The sequence below is a fragment of the Anas platyrhynchos genome, chromosome 35, assembly GCF_047663525.1.
Source record: "Anas platyrhynchos isolate ZD024472 breed Pekin duck chromosome 35, IASCAAS_PekinDuck_T2T, whole genome shotgun sequence".
NCBI lineage: Eukaryota > Metazoa > Chordata > Aves > Anseriformes > Anatidae > Anas > Anas platyrhynchos.
Window position 1 is genome coordinate 4,654,129 of NC_092623.1, and position 17,197 is coordinate 4,671,325.

At 42.1% G+C, this 17,197-nt stretch overlaps 1 protein-coding gene across 1 annotated transcript; it reads left to right on the plus strand.

The window, feature by feature from the left end:
• The first annotated feature begins 432 nt into the window (after nucleotides 1-432).
• LOC140000917 (cysteine protease ATG4A-like) lies at nucleotides 433-14,634 on the plus strand. The gene is made up of 10 exons (XM_072032023.1): nucleotides 433-547; nucleotides 5,829-5,990; nucleotides 6,454-6,552; nucleotides 7,346-7,447; nucleotides 8,003-8,075; nucleotides 9,409-9,481; nucleotides 11,289-11,429; nucleotides 12,479-12,535; nucleotides 13,687-13,798; nucleotides 14,070-14,634. The coding sequence occupies exons 1-10, from the start codon at nucleotides 433-435 to the stop codon at nucleotides 14,132-14,134; spliced, it is 999 nt and encodes a 332-aa protein (XP_071888124.1). The 3' UTR covers nucleotides 14,135-14,634.
• Nucleotides 14,635-17,197: the final 2,563 nt, after the last annotated feature.

Sequence of the window (17,197 nt, forward strand, 5' to 3'; positions counted from 1 at the left end):
GAGTTTTCCATGGAAAACAGGGAGAAATGTTTCTGAAGCAGAAAACAGACATGATAGTTCCTCCACTCATTGTTCTCTTGACATGTCACAATTTTCTACCAGCATCTATTTAGAGGAACAAGGCTCCAGGTACAACCACTAGCCATCTGAGGTGGAGGTAGGATCTCAGCCTGGCTCCAGCTGCAAATAGCAAAGGACCTGTCCCTGTCCTTACCCCTGACCAAACTGAAGATGGAGTCACCTACTGCACTCAGTCAACCAGGTGAGAGCCTTTGCCCAGACACTGGTCAGTCCTCAGCAGTCTTAACCTGCACCTCTCACATTCCCCAAAAGCAGGACAGCTGCTGAGCCTTCTGGGACTTCTTGGGGTACATCATGAGATGATGTACCACTGGCATGAAGGTACGTGGCCAGGGATAGGCCCTTCTCAGAATGTCCTTAGGCAGCAGTGGGCAGTGCAACAACTCCAGCAGAGGTCAGTGCAACAATATCAACAGTGGTCAGTCCAAGAACGTCAGCAGTGGTCAGCCCAACAGTGCCAGCAGTGGTCAGTCCGAACACACATGTGGAGGTTCTTCACAGGCTCCAGGCAAGCAATGTTCTCTGAATTTCAGCAAGAGAGTGCATTTCTCTCTCTCCCATGTCCAGATGCTTTCAGCAGCCCTAGCCAGGGAGGTGATGCACAGCCTGACTTGTAGATCTGGGGCTTTGGTTTTACACCCCTTGAGGGTGGAGGAAATTCAGCACATTTGCATGGAGTGACCAAAGCCAAGACCTGAGCGCAAGTTGGTGTTTTGGGATGTGCTTTCAGTAGCAGTATCCCAACGACATAATTTAGGTAGTTCAGATTTGTGTGTTTTGTCTGAGCTGCTATTTCTCAGCTTCCTTTAAAAAAAAAAAAAAAAAAGAAAAGAAAAGAAGGCAGCAGGAGAACAATTCAAATGAGGGGCTTTTAACTTTGTTATAGGTGCATAGGCGGTTCAATGAATCTCTGGTTCTGTATAAGCAGTATCTCTATAACACAGGTTAACTGGACCTCTCTAGACATATCGCCAGAGAAATTGACCTTCCTCTGTTGATTTTATGTACTTCTGGCAGCCAGATTCACCCATACTTTTCCAGCAAGGGTAGAGAAAATAGATACAGGGTTAAGTATTAAGGGTAGAAGATCTAGACTGCACAAATACTTATGAAATGAAACCTTGACAATGAGCTGCATCTCATAAACAGAAGTATTTACTTCATGGGACAATTGCTTTATAGAATAAATTAGTAGAATACTTTTCCATCCAATTACACCCCAAAACACGGTGGGATGCTTTGGGTAATCATGATCAAATACCACCAAGCTGTCTTATAACATTAAAGAAAATATTTGATTGCCAGAAATCCATTACTGAGTAGACATCTGTGCACTGAACTCAAACCATGAGATTCTTCTTCTTTTTTTTTTTTTTTTTTTTCAGACTGGTTCTCTGTAATATGCCTACTCATACTACTGTACAAACACAAGATTTGCATTAATTTATGAAGTCCTGCAGCTTTTGATACTGTACATTAATTAAAAATGATTTGTTCACAAGAGAAGAAGAAAGTTTCACAGGAATTTACAAAGAACTTTCTGCAGTTTCTGGAAGAGATGTAGGGGCTCTGGTTTGGGGTAGGCTGGGACATCGTGGGGAGGCACTGGGAGCCCATGGCACCACTGCCTGTCATGAGCAGGTGGACACTGATACAACTTGCATGGGGGTCACTCAAAACTCCCTCTCTGATAAGCAGTGCTACATTTAGTAGGCTGATACTGTGCTCAAATAGCATGCAAAGCTACTTAAGCAGTCTATCTTCGACCACAAAAAATATGTGTCTGTTGCTCATTGACATGCCAGATATGTGATGCTCCCTTGCTTCTGGGAGAGGTCCCAATTTATTCTCTGTTTCCCTTGGAAATGACAGGTTTCCCTACAGTTTCTTAAAGGATTATGGTAAAAAATAATCTGTCCTTTGTGATGGTTATGAATAGTCAAATGTAATATCAAGGACTCAGAACCAACATTGTTAATCTAAACTATCTCTAACTGAAAGCATCTGAACAGAGGCTCAGATGAGTTTCTGGAGAAAGAAATAGTTTCTCTACAGAGAAACACTGGACGCAACTGCATAATCAAAAGGGATTCATTTCTTGGTTCATTCAACTCCTAGGTTTTAGTTTTAAAACATGTCTGTCTTGGCTTAAAGCACTCTTCCAATCTCTATTTCCAGTTCCTAGGATTTCCTGAAATAGGGAATCCCACTTTTTCCTTTTACAATCTCCCAGTCTCTTCTTTTTTACCTCTCCCCAAGAAACTTAGCACTGCTCTCTTCATACTTGACAACTAGATATGGAGCTGTATCAGCCAGAAGGAAGTTTCCTTCACACTTTCTGCTTCTTACGGTATCTGGGCTCTTACCTTTACACTTACTCACCCTTCCTACATTAGCACAAAGAAAGCTGTTTGGGAGATCTGATGTCTTGTTTTCCAGAAACTGCCCTGAATCACCTTTACGAGAGCTGTCCCACGCTGCGAGCACAAGTCTTGCAGTCTGGCCAGATATTTGCCTTCTAAGTCAATAACCAAATCTGTTACAAAGGTAAGAACATGTAATTAATGGAAAGGAAATCCTTTTATCCTTTTATTTTGATCCAAATTCACTTTTTTTTTTTTTTCTCTAGACCAAGAATGAATCGTGGAGAACCACCAAAACTCAGGTGAGAAATGAAATAATGAAATGACAAATGTTAAGGTCAGGCAGCTTGCCCACTGCCATTGCTACCCTGAAAGCAGATGGAGTGCATCTTCATACGCCACAGCCTGAGACACTAGTCGACAGGCCAGCCCGTGTGAGGAAGTCCATTGCTGCCTGAATTTTAACATGACAGGGGGACTCTTAAGCCTCTTGTTTATGCTTTAGTACTTGCGGTCTATGGGAGGACCACAGCACACTCTTCTCTGTCTCCCCTTATTTGTTGATCGTCTGTAGGAAGAAGAGAACGTGCAGAGGCCCTCACCCGTACATTGGGTCTGTTCTCACTCTGTGCAGCTCCATCATTGAGCAAAGTACCAACCTTGAGGCTTCTGTAAGGACTTGACACAAACTACAGAATACTACAATGAAGCATTCACAACAAAACCACATTTTTTTCCGCAGCCAAGCATCAAAACACTTACAGAAGGGCATGGTCCCTCTCTGTGCACCTCAAGGGGAGATCCACAAATCCTCACGTGGTTTCATCGCATCCAGCACCCTTCTCTGTGCCTCCCAGCTAAACGTGCACAGAGGCAGCTGTTGCCAAAGTGCTGTGGTGACACAATTCAGTTCTGTTTCTGAAGTCATCACCGCAGGCGCCTCCCAGTGACGGCACAACACTCTCTGTTGCTAATGCGTCTGTCTCAGAAACAGCTAGGGAAGTACCACTATGCCCAAACTGACTTGAATTAGAGTAGTTCCCAAATTGTTCTCTGCTCCCCTACATCTGTGGAAGGTGTGTGATCAATCTTTTCCTTGAGAAAGGACTACAGAGCAAAAGAGCTTGATTCTGAGACGTTGCCCGTCCTTGTAGAGCAGTTCACCTTTGATTTCCATGTCAGAAAAAAGAAGGTGAAATCAACAATTCCCTTCCTCTGAGCTGGGAATAGGAAAGAAGCCCAATTCTCCAGGAAGCCTTCAAAAGGAAACTCTGCATTTCTTTGTTAAACACCTTGTTTAATTTCTTGAAAGAAATCTTTCCCAGGACTTTGCAACTGCGGTGGTTCAAAGCGGGTGGGCAGCTGAGTTCCACCACGGCCGCTCTCTCACTCCCCCTCCTCAAAGGGAAAGGGGGAGAAAATACGATGCAAAGGGCTCCAGGGCTGAGATAAGGACAGGGCGATGGCTCAACAAGTATCGTGACGGGCAAAGCAGACTCAGCACAGTGACCCTCAGGGTCCCTCCCTGCCCCTGCTCCCCGTGGGGTCCCTCCCATGGGATGCCGTCCTTCCCCAGCTGATCCCACACGGGCTGCCCACAGGCAGCAGCTCCTCAAGCACTGCTCCCACACGGCTCCGTCCCACGGGCTCCATCCATCCATCCATCCCCCAGGAGCAAACTGCTCCAGCACGGCTCCCCCACGGCTGGGCGGCAGCTCCCCCCAGCCCCCCTGCTCCTGCGGGGGCTCCTCTCCATGGCTGCAGCTGCGGCCCGGGGCCTGCTCCTGCGGGGGCTCTCCACAGGCCGCAGCCTCCTCCAGGCCACAGCCACCTGCTCCACCGGGGGCTCCTCCACCCACAGGGGGGCAGCAGCGTGGAGATCTGCTCCATGGGGGACCCATGGGTGCAGGGGGACAGCCTGCTCCACCAGGGGCCTCTCCCTGCACAGCCCGCAGGGGAACTGCTGCTGTGAGCCTGGAGCACCTCCTGCCTCCTGCTGCACTCACCTTGGGGGCTGCAGGGCTGCTTCTCACTCCTTGCTCTTCCAGCTTCTGTTGTGCAGCAGTATTTCCCCCTGCTTACATCTGCTCTCCCAGAGGTGCAAACAACATCGCTTATTGGCTCAGCTCTGGCAAGCGCCGGGGCCCTTTTGGAGCTATCTGGAGCTGGCTGTTGTCTGGACTGTTCTCACAGACGCCATCCCTGCAGGCCCCTGCTACCAAACCCTTGCCACGTAAATCCGATCGAAGTGTATGCAGCAATTACAAAGCCGCTGTGCTTTGGGCTGTCACGATCCTTCTGCAAGTGCAGGGGAGGTGCAGGGTTGCTTTGCATTTCCAAAAGGAGGAAGAAAGCCTCCAACCCCACTGGACCTCAGCCACTTGCAGGATCCAAGCAACGCTCCCCACTTTCAGTTATCTCCCTCCCATGCACACAGTGGGAGCAAGGTTGAACAAGCACATTTTTGAAAATGTTTATCTTAATGAAGAATAAAAGAAGTCTACAACACCCAATCCCTCTGTGCACCCAAGGCAAAAATCGTGGACTATTCTGCCTCAACACTATTTTCAGACCCGATTTGTCAAGTCATCTAGCAGAGGATTTCTCTCTTGTTCACTCACTAGCTTAGTAGAGCACCAGTTTACATAGGTGCTGGAGCAGATTCCTCAACCATCTGAAGGGACTTGATCCCAGAAAAGTTCAAAACTGCAGATGACTCATGATTTTGTGGTGAAGCATCTATTAAATGAGAGCTGTTCCGCTTAGGGCACAGTGAGACAGTGTGAGAAGAACCCTGTATCTCACTGATTGAGGCTTTATAACTCTACAGAATTGTCATTCAACAATAAATGGAAAGTGCAGGAGATATGTTCTTTCTTCCTCCTTTCCCTGCCATACATTAGCAGAGAGATTGTGGTGGGATATAGGTTCAGAGCCTCACAGAAGAAGGATTTGAACCCAGGCTCTCCACAGTCTGCACCACTGCCTTCCTGATGGCTTTTGACTATTTTATTTTATTTTATTTTATTTTATTTTATTTTATTTTATTTTATTTTATTTTATTTTATTTTATTTTATTTTATTTTATTTTATTAGTATTATTATTCTTCTTTTTCTGGGTGGTGTCTAAGTCTTGGGGGGCAGAACAAACTGTGGGAGGAGGGAATGCTACTACTGTCTGTGACAGTGGTGATTTCTGGACAGTGTTAGCAACAGAGCTTCTGCAGAGAAGAGAAAATGCCAGGCAGTCTCTGTTGGTATTCCATGTACTGAGTACTGAGTGCAGTTTTGGGCTCCACAGTATAAGAAAAAGACATAAACCTGTTAGAGAGTGTCGAAAGAAGGGCAACAAACAAGAGGGTCTCTTTTAACAGGGGGATTGAGGTTTGTGGCAAGGTTTTGGTAGCAATTTAGGGGCTGCACTGTGCTGGACACAGCAACAGACGCACCATAAGCCAAAGTCAGACAATAAGCCAAGGTGTGTTCACGCGTGGTTTACTGTGGTTTACGTGTGGTTTACATATAGAAGAAAGTTTTTGCCTAGTGGTGAGTATACTGCAGATTTGCTGCATTGTTCTAAATTAAATAGCAAGATAAGTGATGGCATCGTAGGCTGGGAAAATATTTCTAGAGTATCAGCGCATTTTGAGCATCATTTTAACTGTTTATGCAAACATGAAGATTATTAAAATCAGTGTTTATTTATGTCTGTATGTAAACAGGTGATCATGTTGTATAGCATGCAGTAAATGGTTTGTGAATGCTGCTTGAAGAATGAAAAGAGTAAGTCAGCTCCACAAGGAATAAATGAATTTTGTTTATTTGTGCAATGCAGAGATTAGAATTAGACCAACAGCATGGAACCAAAGTCTTGCTGTGTGCCTTTTATCTGTAGGACAGTTCATGGAGGCTTCAGCAGCCCTATCTGTTTTCTAGCAGTCTGAAATGTCCTCTGTGGTGCTGCACCCAGTTGAAAGCCTGCACTGATTGTGATGAACTTTCCTAACAGGAGGCACCGGTCCTTCGTCGGACGCTGGCTGGGGATGTATGCTGCGATGCGGGCAGATGATGCTGGCCCAAGCACTGATCTGCAGACACTTAGGGAGAGGTGAGTGCTGGTCCTGAGGGAACTTCGGTATTGTCTGCAGACGCTTCTTCGTAAGTACTCCATTAAAAGCACAAACCCTGAATTTATTAGTGAGACTTTCTTTGATGCCCTGGTAACAGTTCCTAATGAATCAATTCATATTCAGCTGGGTGAAATCATCCCAGCCTGAAGCAGAGAAATAGGCATAGAAGGAGAACAAATGGGGAATCCTGTCGCCGTTATTTTATAAACCTTTTAGTGTAACACCCAAGTTGAGGCCAAGGGAAAACCTGCCACCGTGGGACAGTGTTCTTACCCTTCTCTTCACTACTCACTTGTCAGCAGCACGAGGTCCAAACCCCCCTGGTGCAAGCTCTTAAGCATGCATGTCACATCCCAGGATGCTGCCAGTGGAGTGTTTGGACTTTCTGTATGGATCTTATGTTGTTATTTAATGGGTGCTTAGAAATCCAACAAGGTCTAAACACAGCCTGTACTTTTAAATAATCTTGGAAGCTCAGAGATACTGGAATGGCTATCAACACGCAGCATGATCCGTCAGAATATGTTTGCAGTTGATGTTTTTGTTTTGTTTTATTTTCCCTGTTTTTACAATCTAGCCTATGATGATAAAGGGCAGCTTGATGATAAATAACAAGCTTGGAATTCTAGGAGCTCTACACAAAATGTAAATATTCGAGATGAATTGAAATGTCTTTTAACATCTCATTATAAAGCTTTCTGCTGTCTAGACATTTGATCAGTGTAATGAAAACGTCACCATTTTTTATTCTATATCAATTTTTCCTTTCAGATTGGCAATGGGAAAAACACAAAAAACAACCAGAAGAATATCACAGAATCCTACGATGCTTTCTCGACAGGAAGGCTTGCTGTTATTCAATCCACCAGATGGGTAAGAACAAACATAAACTTTCAGGTTTTTTCCACTGAAATTTCTACTGTGTTGAATCACTAATTTGCAGTATGTTAATTCATAATTTTAAAAAGTGGATGTGAAGACAAGGTGTATGCTTATACAAAAATAAAAAGGTATGCAGATGGGCGCAAAGACTAGTAGTACAGAAACATTCCCTGAGACCTAAATAAAGCCATGTACTAGAATGTAGCTCTTGATAAACTCTGTAAGCCTTGGGTACCAGAGTCAGTAATGTTAGAATAGACAGTCTTGTAGCTTATTGCTGTAATTTGTAATAAAGGGCACTAACATTTGTTAACTTGTAATTCTCATTGTAGTTTAGAAGCCTTTTGTTTATTAAAGAAACTGGCACTCCCTAAGTTTTGAAAAGAGCATAGATTGAGAAAATAATTGTTATTGCTAAATACAGATTGCAGTTACTCTAGAATGTTTGACAGTCACGGTATTTACTGTATATTGTTCCCACATTCTTTATGGTCTCATTTTTCTTTGATTTTGTGTACGTGTGTCTTTTTTTCACTATGAAAACAGCACAGGTGGGTGTTGGAGAGGGGAAGTCAATTGGAGAATGGTTTGGACCAAATACAGTTGCTCAAGTACTAAAGTAAGTGAGATCATACCAGTCTCATTCAGAACGTACTCCCCTGGGGCAGCCAAGAGAAGGCCCAGGCAGAGTTTTGAAGGCTGCATCTCCCCCTGTCCCACAGTCAGGAATGTACTTGCCATCTCTTTACAAGTGCAGCATGGAATGTCATGCCACAGCTCGGTGTGCAGGTACTGAGTTGGGAATGGGTGACCTCTAAATTTTAATAAAGGAAGAGCCTGAGGAGAAGAAACTGCAGGAAAGTCTCCTGCTATGCCGTCTGCATGCCCTCACCAGTCACACCACAGATGTATATTCCTTTCTGCACAGTGGCACAGCTCTGGCAGGTCGAGAGTGCCACCGTGTAGGTCGGAGTGGTGGTGTGAAACATCAGAGAGAAGCCATCTCGGCTGAGGAGGGAACTGAGCTGCAATTCCTCCCTTTCTGAGCAGCAGTTCTGCCAGCAAGGCTACTGGATAAAGATGGGCAGCTCCTCATAGTCTGGGAGCCACACTGAAAGGAACTGAGGCTGCTCAGTTCTCCAGGGGTACGTGGAGGTGTCTTACCTCAGGCAGGGGCTAGGCTACAGGTCCTGCGAGCTCAGCAGCAAGTCTTTGACACCCTGGAACAGGCACATGATCTGAAGAGGGAGGGGAGCTGAAGCATGCCCTGGACTCCAGATCTTTCATGGCCAAGTTTTTCATGGTGAAACGCTCACCCCCATTTCTTTCTGGCTTATTTGAAACAGCTAATTCTGCCAGTGCAGCTTAAGAGTGTAGCTCCCTTCCCCAAAGGTTTGGATTTTGCAGAAGTGGACATAAAACTGTGTGCTGCTGTCTCCCACTGAAGTTTTGGTGCCCCAAACCCTTAGCTGATTTAGCTTTTAACGCCCCATTTCTGCTGTGCACGCAGGCTCAGGCAGAAGTAATTCCACTGAATTCAGTGGAATTTCTTAAGCAAAAAGTAATCTGCAAAACTGGCATAGGAATTTTTTTCTTTTCCAGATGAGAAAAGACACAATTGGGCAAGAACCCAGTGCAGAGACTGTCGAGTGCAATAAAAAGTAATAAACTTGATGTAGTTGAACTGTTACTGTCACTGCACTTAGCAGTAAGACAAAACAGTTTGCACATGGTGCAGCGCATATGTTTTTCCTGGTACCACTCAGTACCTATTTTTCTAAAGATATGAAACATTTAATGTTTAAAGTTTTCTTTTTCTTACATGGAGACTTTAAAAAATGCAGAAAGGATGTTTTTTCTTAAGAAAAAAAAAATAAATAAATGGTTCTGAGTGTAAAGCTACCCTTTTGATCCAACTAGTTTATATTAATTAGTACCTTAATGTTTTCTAGGAAGCTTGCTTTATTTGATGAATGGAATTCATTAGCAGTTTATGTATCTATGGGCAATACGGTGGTCATTGAAGACATCAGTAAGTGACACCTCATCAGTTTTCTGGTAACAGTTTCTGATTTGACTCCATTTGCCAGCATGTATCTAAACATGAACAAATACTTGGGGGGGCATGGGTTTGTCTTGCAAGGGTAAGAAGAGGGAAGAAGGACATACAAACTCAGTTGTGTTTTTTTGATCCCTGATGCCAACTTCGTGCTCACATCACTGGATGTGAAGAGCTCCTTGAAGAATTTCTACTGTTATCATTGCTGCCATTTCATTTCTCTGGCGTTTTATAGGCAAAGCTTGACACTATTAATAACATTAATAGGACATGTCACTGCAGTCTTAAATTGTCATCCCCCAATCATTGATCTAACGTCTCACTTGGACGTGCCAGCACATACTGTCTGCTAGAATTACTTCTACTAAATAGCTGTAATTGCCATGCCCGGCTCGTTTTGTCTTGGGTGCCCTATAAAGATCCCTGGCAAACTAGCTTAATTCACTACTGAGAGGAAGATCTGCTTTGTGTTCCTCTGTGCGTTGACTGATTTCTAGTTTTATTCCCGCAGAAAAAACGTGCTGGTCCCCTCCTCAGAGCAGCAGCGCGTCCCACAGCAGTGCACATTTGCACAGAAGTGCTCTTGGCCGAAGCAAGAAGGCAGGAGGACTCTGCACAGGCTGGAAAGCCCTCTTGCTTATTATACCTCTACGACTAGGGATAAATCACATAAATCCCGTATATATTGATGCATTTAAAGTAAGGTTTTCTTTCAATTCATTGCTCGTTACTGTCAAATAAGTTTGGGTATCTGTGATGTCAGTAAAGAAATGAATGACAATTTCCTTTATTCCTTTTGAACTCCTAGGAATGCTTTAAGATGCCACAGTCTTTGGGAGCATTAGGAGGGAAACCAAATAATGCCTTTTATTTCATAGGATTTTTAGGTAAGGAAAAAAGAAACTTATTCCAAATGTGCAGATGATCAAAAGAGAACATTTTTTGAAGGGGAAATAGTAAGGGGTCTAAGCGTGAACCTCTAGAAGTAAAGAAAGATGAGAATAGAATAAAATAAATGAAGAAGCATATCTAAAAGAGTTTAGAAACAGTATGAGATGATCCTTAACAGGAGCAGAAAGTTAACAGCAAAGCTAGGTGTAAAAATAAGTGATGACATCAACAAGAGCAACATACTGAGAATAGCTGATAGCATTTGACAAGTGTATTGGTCAAATGTCACTTTTATTTTCTTGTATTTCAAAACTGTTTCTGATAGCAGTATCTTTTTCACCTTTTGCATACCTTCTGTTATTAAGTATTGCTCTAATTAATTTAAAATGCATTCCTTCAGATTTCACCCCACTTTGGGCCAAAATTTTGCAACCCTATTTTGTCCTTTTGTAAAACCTAACCTGTTTTAGTTAGGCTTTTTTGTTCCAATTTCTGAATGAATGCCTAATGGGATTACAGATTGCATCTGTGAACATCCTGTACCTTTTAATCTGTCAAATGTTAGTGTTTACAACACTTGAGATTTAAAAAAAAAAAAAAAAAAGTACTGGATCTCACATGGAAAAATAAAAGTATGTGACAAAGATAGAACATAACCAACCAAAAAATTACAGTAATAGGTGACAATAGGAAGTTATACTAAATACCCTGTGGGAAACGCTGTGTCTAAACCTTCCGATTCTCTTAAAGAATCCCTAGCTGGAAAGTCTAGATTATACTGACTGCAATGGCAATCTAATTTCTATTTTACAGTTCTGGACCAAGTGCTTATTAATGTCACTTGCTTATTTTTAACATACGGCTTTTACCCATCCAGGCAATGAGCTGATCTATCTGGACCCTCACACCACTCAAAGCTTTGTAGATTCAGAAGAAAATGGCACGGTTGACGATGAGAGTTTCCACTGCCAGGAAGCCCCACATAGAATGAAGATCATGAATTTGGACCCTTCAGTAGCTTTAGTAAGTGTCAGGAAATCTTGAATGCATGTACTTTATCTCAAAGTAATGTCTCTCTACATTGGTAAGGGCAGCAATGCATCTCCTTGAACAGAACCAAGATCACAAAGCTGTCTTCTGTGATCAACACATAGTAGTTTGTACATAACTACATGGAGAATCTTAGGGCAAGTGGGGAGCTGTCTGTACTGTAGGGAGCTCGCTTTGTTTTCTTTACTGAGCAGCTTTTACTTCTTTCAAGAGGCATTATAATGGTCAGAGCAAGGAACTGAAACAGGTTTACGTGTTTTATTCTATCACTACTTTATGTTTGGTCACCTCTAGACAAGTTACTTAAACTTACTTTCTATCATAAGTTGAAAATGTTTAAGTGGAATTATTGTATTTCACCCCAAATTACAAATACAAATGTATTATTTGTAATTCACCCAAAATGTCATGGGGTACTGTGGTATTTGAAAAAATTGGATCTGATCCCATGCCAGTATCCTGTGATTGGGTGATTGGCAGTTGTCACCAGTGGGATGTGTTTCTAAAGCTTTAAACAATCTGTAAAGATACCGATATCTGTCATTCATTCACATACCTGTTTTTTAATACTGCTGCTTTTTAGAAAGTTTTTTTGTTTTGTTTTGTTTTAATACTTAACTACGTAACTGTGCAAAATGTGGCATGATGCAACGAGACAGACAAAATCATAATGAAGAGCAAATATTTTCAGTATAGATACCAGAATGGAAATGTTCCTTAGGTGGTCCATCATCTACAAGTTTTCAGCTTCTGCTGATACCTGGACTGTAGGAACTGGGTGGCGCTCCATGGAGGAGCACACAGGAGCTGCTGCTACTTTTTGCTTGACTATTTCGTTAGGGGTTTGCAGGGCCTTGTTCTCCCCTTGGGTTCTCTCCCTAGAGCTGCCACATATTTGGAGTCTTATATCTACTGATCGTACAGGGCATTACTGTATCAGAGGTCAAACCGCCTTACCTGCTGGTACCACATACCTACCATCTGCAAAGGTAAAACTCTGTGTGTTTGTTTTTTCCCCTAAGGGCTTCTTTTGCAAAGAAGAATGTGATTTTGATAACCGGTGTAGTCTTGTACAAAAGGTAAGAGTGGGAACTTAGCATCTCGATTTGTTCTTTATAAAGTCTGGTTTTTATTGTCTGTTTTTTGTAAAATTTTCCTTTGCATTTTCCTTTGTATACAAATTGTATGAGCCATGGAGAAGAATGCATTAAAGCATCAGGGTAAGGCAATACTACTGAATTGCTAATTGGAAATTGTTCAGCACTTTACCAGCCACAAACCCTGCCAGTTGGAAAATGGGTGTAAACATCCACACTTGAAGGTGTTACTGGGTGACACTTGCTTTTAACTTCTAATTCTCACTAAATGACTCAGGTTTAACTGCCATATTGTAGTGATGTATCAATGATTTGCTTCCTGATCCTTTTTTATTGTTTGACATAATAGGTTGCGTGTTCTAATTATGACTGTTAGTCCCTGCTATCTTAAAGATCTGATTCTGTAAGTGCTGCAGGCCTCTAGCTCCTGCTGATCTAGGGAGAACAGAAGGTGCTGGCTGCCACAGGAAACAGACTTGAGGATGTTTCTGCATGCAGCTGTTAAGCTAAGCACCAGACGTCTGAATGTAAAGTACCATCAACCTCTAAGGGCATTTATTTAAAAAAAAAAAAAATCATCTAAGGAAAACAGTTTGTAAATAACTGAAATACAGGACAGAAGGTAACTTCTCTTTGAAGAGGAATAGCGTTTGGCTTCAGGAACACCTTTTTTCCTGACCAAAACCTGTCCTTCAAAATCTGATGCGTTTTTTTTTTTTTTTTTCCCCTTTGGAGGAGCTGATAGATCTGTCTTTTGTGCTATTGATCAACAGAAAACTTGAGGAGAGTTCTATGCAAGCAACTTTCTTTTAAAAAGCAGAAAATATTGTACATTCCTAGTGTGCTTGCTACCTGTAAACAAAATTACAGGTTTGCAGATATCAAAGCTGATATCAAAAGATGATAAGACTGATAATTTGTAGTACAGTTCAAGAGATCTGTCTTCCAGATGTGTTTTAACTAGGGATGTATTACAGAGACCATGGTGCTTGGATTTCACAGTATGTCTGTATAAAGACTTTTTTTTCCTGATGGACATGCGTAATTAAAAAACACTTTCAATTAAGCAGACACGTTTTGTGTTTGAAGCGTCTCCCGAGCCAGCTTTTAAAATGAAAGCATTCTGTCCTCAGGAGATTCTAAAGCAGCAGAGTCTACGGATGTTTGAGCTGGTCCAGAAGCACCCGCCACACTGGCCTCCTTTCATACCTCCAACAAAACCAGAAGTGACAACCACAGGAGCAGGTAAGGCACCGATTAAAAGCCTAATTGTGCAATGTTATGTTCCTCGTTAGCAAATAAAAGAATAATCACAGGTAGAATAACTATCCTTTGTGAGTGTCAAGCAATATATAGCAGGCATGTATCCAAACAAGCCATACAATTGCTAGCACAGATTTTTTTTTTCACTCTTCCAAAGTACTTTTCTGGAATGCGTCTTTCAAAGTTTTTTTTTTTAAGTGAACAAAATCAGGCATGTCTTTAGAAGCATTTTTTTCTTTATCTTTTTTTACAGAACTCATTGAATCTACTGACAAGCTATTTGAATTGGAAGAAGAATTTGAAATCCTGAGTGTGTGAAGGAAACTGTGGTGACTCTTCTGAGTGTTGAATATATTGGTAATATTATTGCATTGACTTAAACAGCCATGTTAGCCCCGAAGTGCCTGAAATTATGGATAACAGAGCACAGAAATCTAGTAGCATCCAAAACTCCAAGGGCAGTTTAACACACAAGCTTCCCCGGATGGAAAGGCAGTAAGAGATCTTGTGATAAGATGCTTAAAGGGAATCTCTTTTTAACGTACCTTACCTGGAGACAAACGGGCCTTTGAGATTAAGGCAAAAATACATGTATCACTGGGCACCATGTTTGGAGAAAGGGATAACCCAAATGGATATTTCTTGCTCTCATATAATAATGCAATAGTTTAGTTCTTCAAGCAAAACAGTCTTCAGTTCAGGAGGATGTTTACTTCTGTTCCCTCCTGTGGGCTGCGTCATAGGAAAAATACATTGTCTTGTTTAAAAGATTGACTGGATCAGGAGAAAATTGTTTCCTTGTTAAATATTTTAACATGTATTTGAGCAACCAGACTTTATTACAAAAATGTTTCTGTAAAAGGAACTATGTCTAATGGACACATTTTGCAATAGCCTTCCTGTTTCTGGGAGACCTCAAGAGGAACAGGAGCCTCAAATAGTTGATACAGATCACAACCACTGTTATAGTTATGGTATATTTCACCTTGACCTTAAAATTCAAATGATTAAAACTTAGGTTATTTCTTTCCGAGTTAAAACGAGTCAAAGGTGGTTTAACTGTACCTTATTTATTTTAGAATAGATTTACACAAGTTTCTCTGTTACAGCACTTTATCTGTGCATCTAATAAATTTCTTAAGCTTTTCTTAGGTTGTATGCTGCTATGTTTAGTTAATTTGTGTGAACTAAATATAAACCAGGTGATCTTAAAACTTAATATAGAAGCGTACACAGATTACTGAATTGTTGCTTTTTGACTTCTTGCCTTTTGAAATCTGTTTTGGTAGAAGTGCCTTAACCCTACAGGTTTATCAGAACAGCCTGGGCAGTTTTATTTCTAAGGCAGAGAATCTCTCTCTAGCAGCCATAAGAAAAACAGTTCAGAATAAAGAAAGGCAAAGATTTTTAATCCATGCTGAAGTTCCTTTTCACTACCAGACAGTCCCCCTTGTGGTCATGTTGTCATGCTAGTGTAATGAACATGAACTGCAGACTTTCATCTTCACCAATAAATGACAACATAGAGAAATACTGAATATTGTCTCCTCTCACTTGCACCTCTCGATCAGGGCCACTGTTTTTTCAAACAAAAGAGTTAACGAGATCCTATTGCATCTTGTTTAATGTTTATTAACTACAGTTTGGAAACCACAAACGTAGAAAAAAAATATCATTTCCTTATTTTATTAAAACATATATAAAACATATATAAAACATATATAATATATATATATAACACATATTGTGTTGTAAAGCCCACAATTCCATACCAATGACAACAAAAAAATCATCTAATTGAGCATGCAGTTTTCATTAACCTGTTTTTTGTTTCTTTTTTTTTTTTACAAATACCCAACAACACATACACATGTGTTGTGTTGTGTTTTTTTCCATCATTTCTCACTGAAGCAATACCCATCCCGTATCAGATCTGTGTCATTACTCTAATTTTTGTTCCTAATGTACTTGAAAAACTTCTTAACTCTATTGATTGCAACAGTGGATTTTTTTCCCTCCGATCTTAACTCCATTTATCAATTACTTATTCTCTTAAAATCCTGCTTTTAAGAGATGGTTGGGTATTCACCATCTCTCACTCTTATTTATAGATTTTCTTTTCTTTTTCAGTAGTTCAGCCCTAGTCAACTCGGAGGTGGGCAGCAGCAGCTTCTATGGAGCAGCTATGCTGGAAAAAAAAAAAAAAAAAAAGTTGAGCCTTGAGGGAAAAGGAAGGTGGGAGAGCCAGATGGGGCAAGAGGAAGGGAGGTGGTTTGACCAGGACACCTTGAGGGTCTGGGAAGAGAAGAAATGGATGGGTGCTTAAGAAATGAGCAGCATCACAGCCTACATACGGAAGAATTGTGACGAGCAGTTTAGAAATGTGAGCGATTGGTGGTCTTGTGTTGATCGGCAGCTGTGCTCCATGGTTATAGCTGTAATTTCAGCAGGTTACTGTGTAAGCCGCATGTTGCCACTTCCTTGATCAAGGCAAATGCTGTTCAGTTGCAGGGAAGAGGGGCAAGACTCAGGGAAGAAACGGAACGGAGAAAAACTGTACACTGTGGATATGCACACGTAGCCATAAAATCAGTGCTGGACAGAAAGAGAGAAAGAGAGACAGACAGACAGAACGAAAGGAGGGAAGGAAGGAAGGAAGGAAGGAAGGAAGGAAGGAAGGAAGGAAGGAAGGAAGGAAGGAAGGAAGGAAGGAAGGAAGGAAGGAAGGAAGGAAGGAAGGAAGGAAGGAAGGAAGGAAGGAAGGAATGGAGGGAGGGAGGGAGGAAGGTAAAGGGAGAAAGAAGGAATACCCCACACTCATAAAAGTGAGAAAGATCCAGGTGTAAAAGAACGTAAAAGAAAGACAACTGTCATGTTGTGGTCTGATAGTTTCTGGGAGAAAGCAGAAACCCAGCAATTCTGTCTTTCCTACTCCTCCAAACCAATTCCGTTGACAACTCTGAATGCTTCCAGCTAGAAAAAAAAGGAAGCATGAAGTGGAGGGCTCCTTGCCATCACTGTATTTCTGGAGCAGATTTCTGGATAGTCCCCGCAGCCAGCTGTAGGGCCTGTGCCAGGCTTGGAGTGGCTGCAGGGAACATGCCAGGGGCTCGAGGTGCTGCAGGGAACATGCCAGGGGCTGGAGGGGCTGCAGGGCGAGTGACACGGGTTTGAGGGGCCTCAGGTCCCAGCGCAGTGGTTGAAGTCGATGCAGGGAACATCAGAGTTGTTGGAGGGGCTGCAGGTAAAATGCCAGGGGTTGCGGGGGCTGCAGGGTGCTGAGTCACAGCTTTGCATCAGGTCAAGACGCATTTTCCTAGAACCATCCATTTCCTCCTGAAGGGGCTGAATAGCATGGAACGGTCTTCAAAGTGCACAGAG

What these genes read in the sequence shown, in the direction of transcription:
- LOC140000917 (XM_072032023.1), top strand. Translation starts at nt 433, where the DNA reads ATGTCCTTAGGCAGCAGTGGGCAGTGCAACAACTCCAGCAGAGGTCAG. An exon ending in CTGCAGACACTTAGGGAGAG is followed by an intron (nt 6,553 to 7,345) that starts GTGAGTGCTGGT and finishes TTTTCCTTTCAG; the next exon opens with ATTGGCAATGGGAAAAACAC. An exon ending in GGTGTAGTCTTGTACAAAAG is followed by an intron (nt 12,536 to 13,686) that starts GTAAGAGTGGGA and finishes TTCTGTCCTCAG; the next exon opens with GAGATTCTAAAGCAGCAGAG.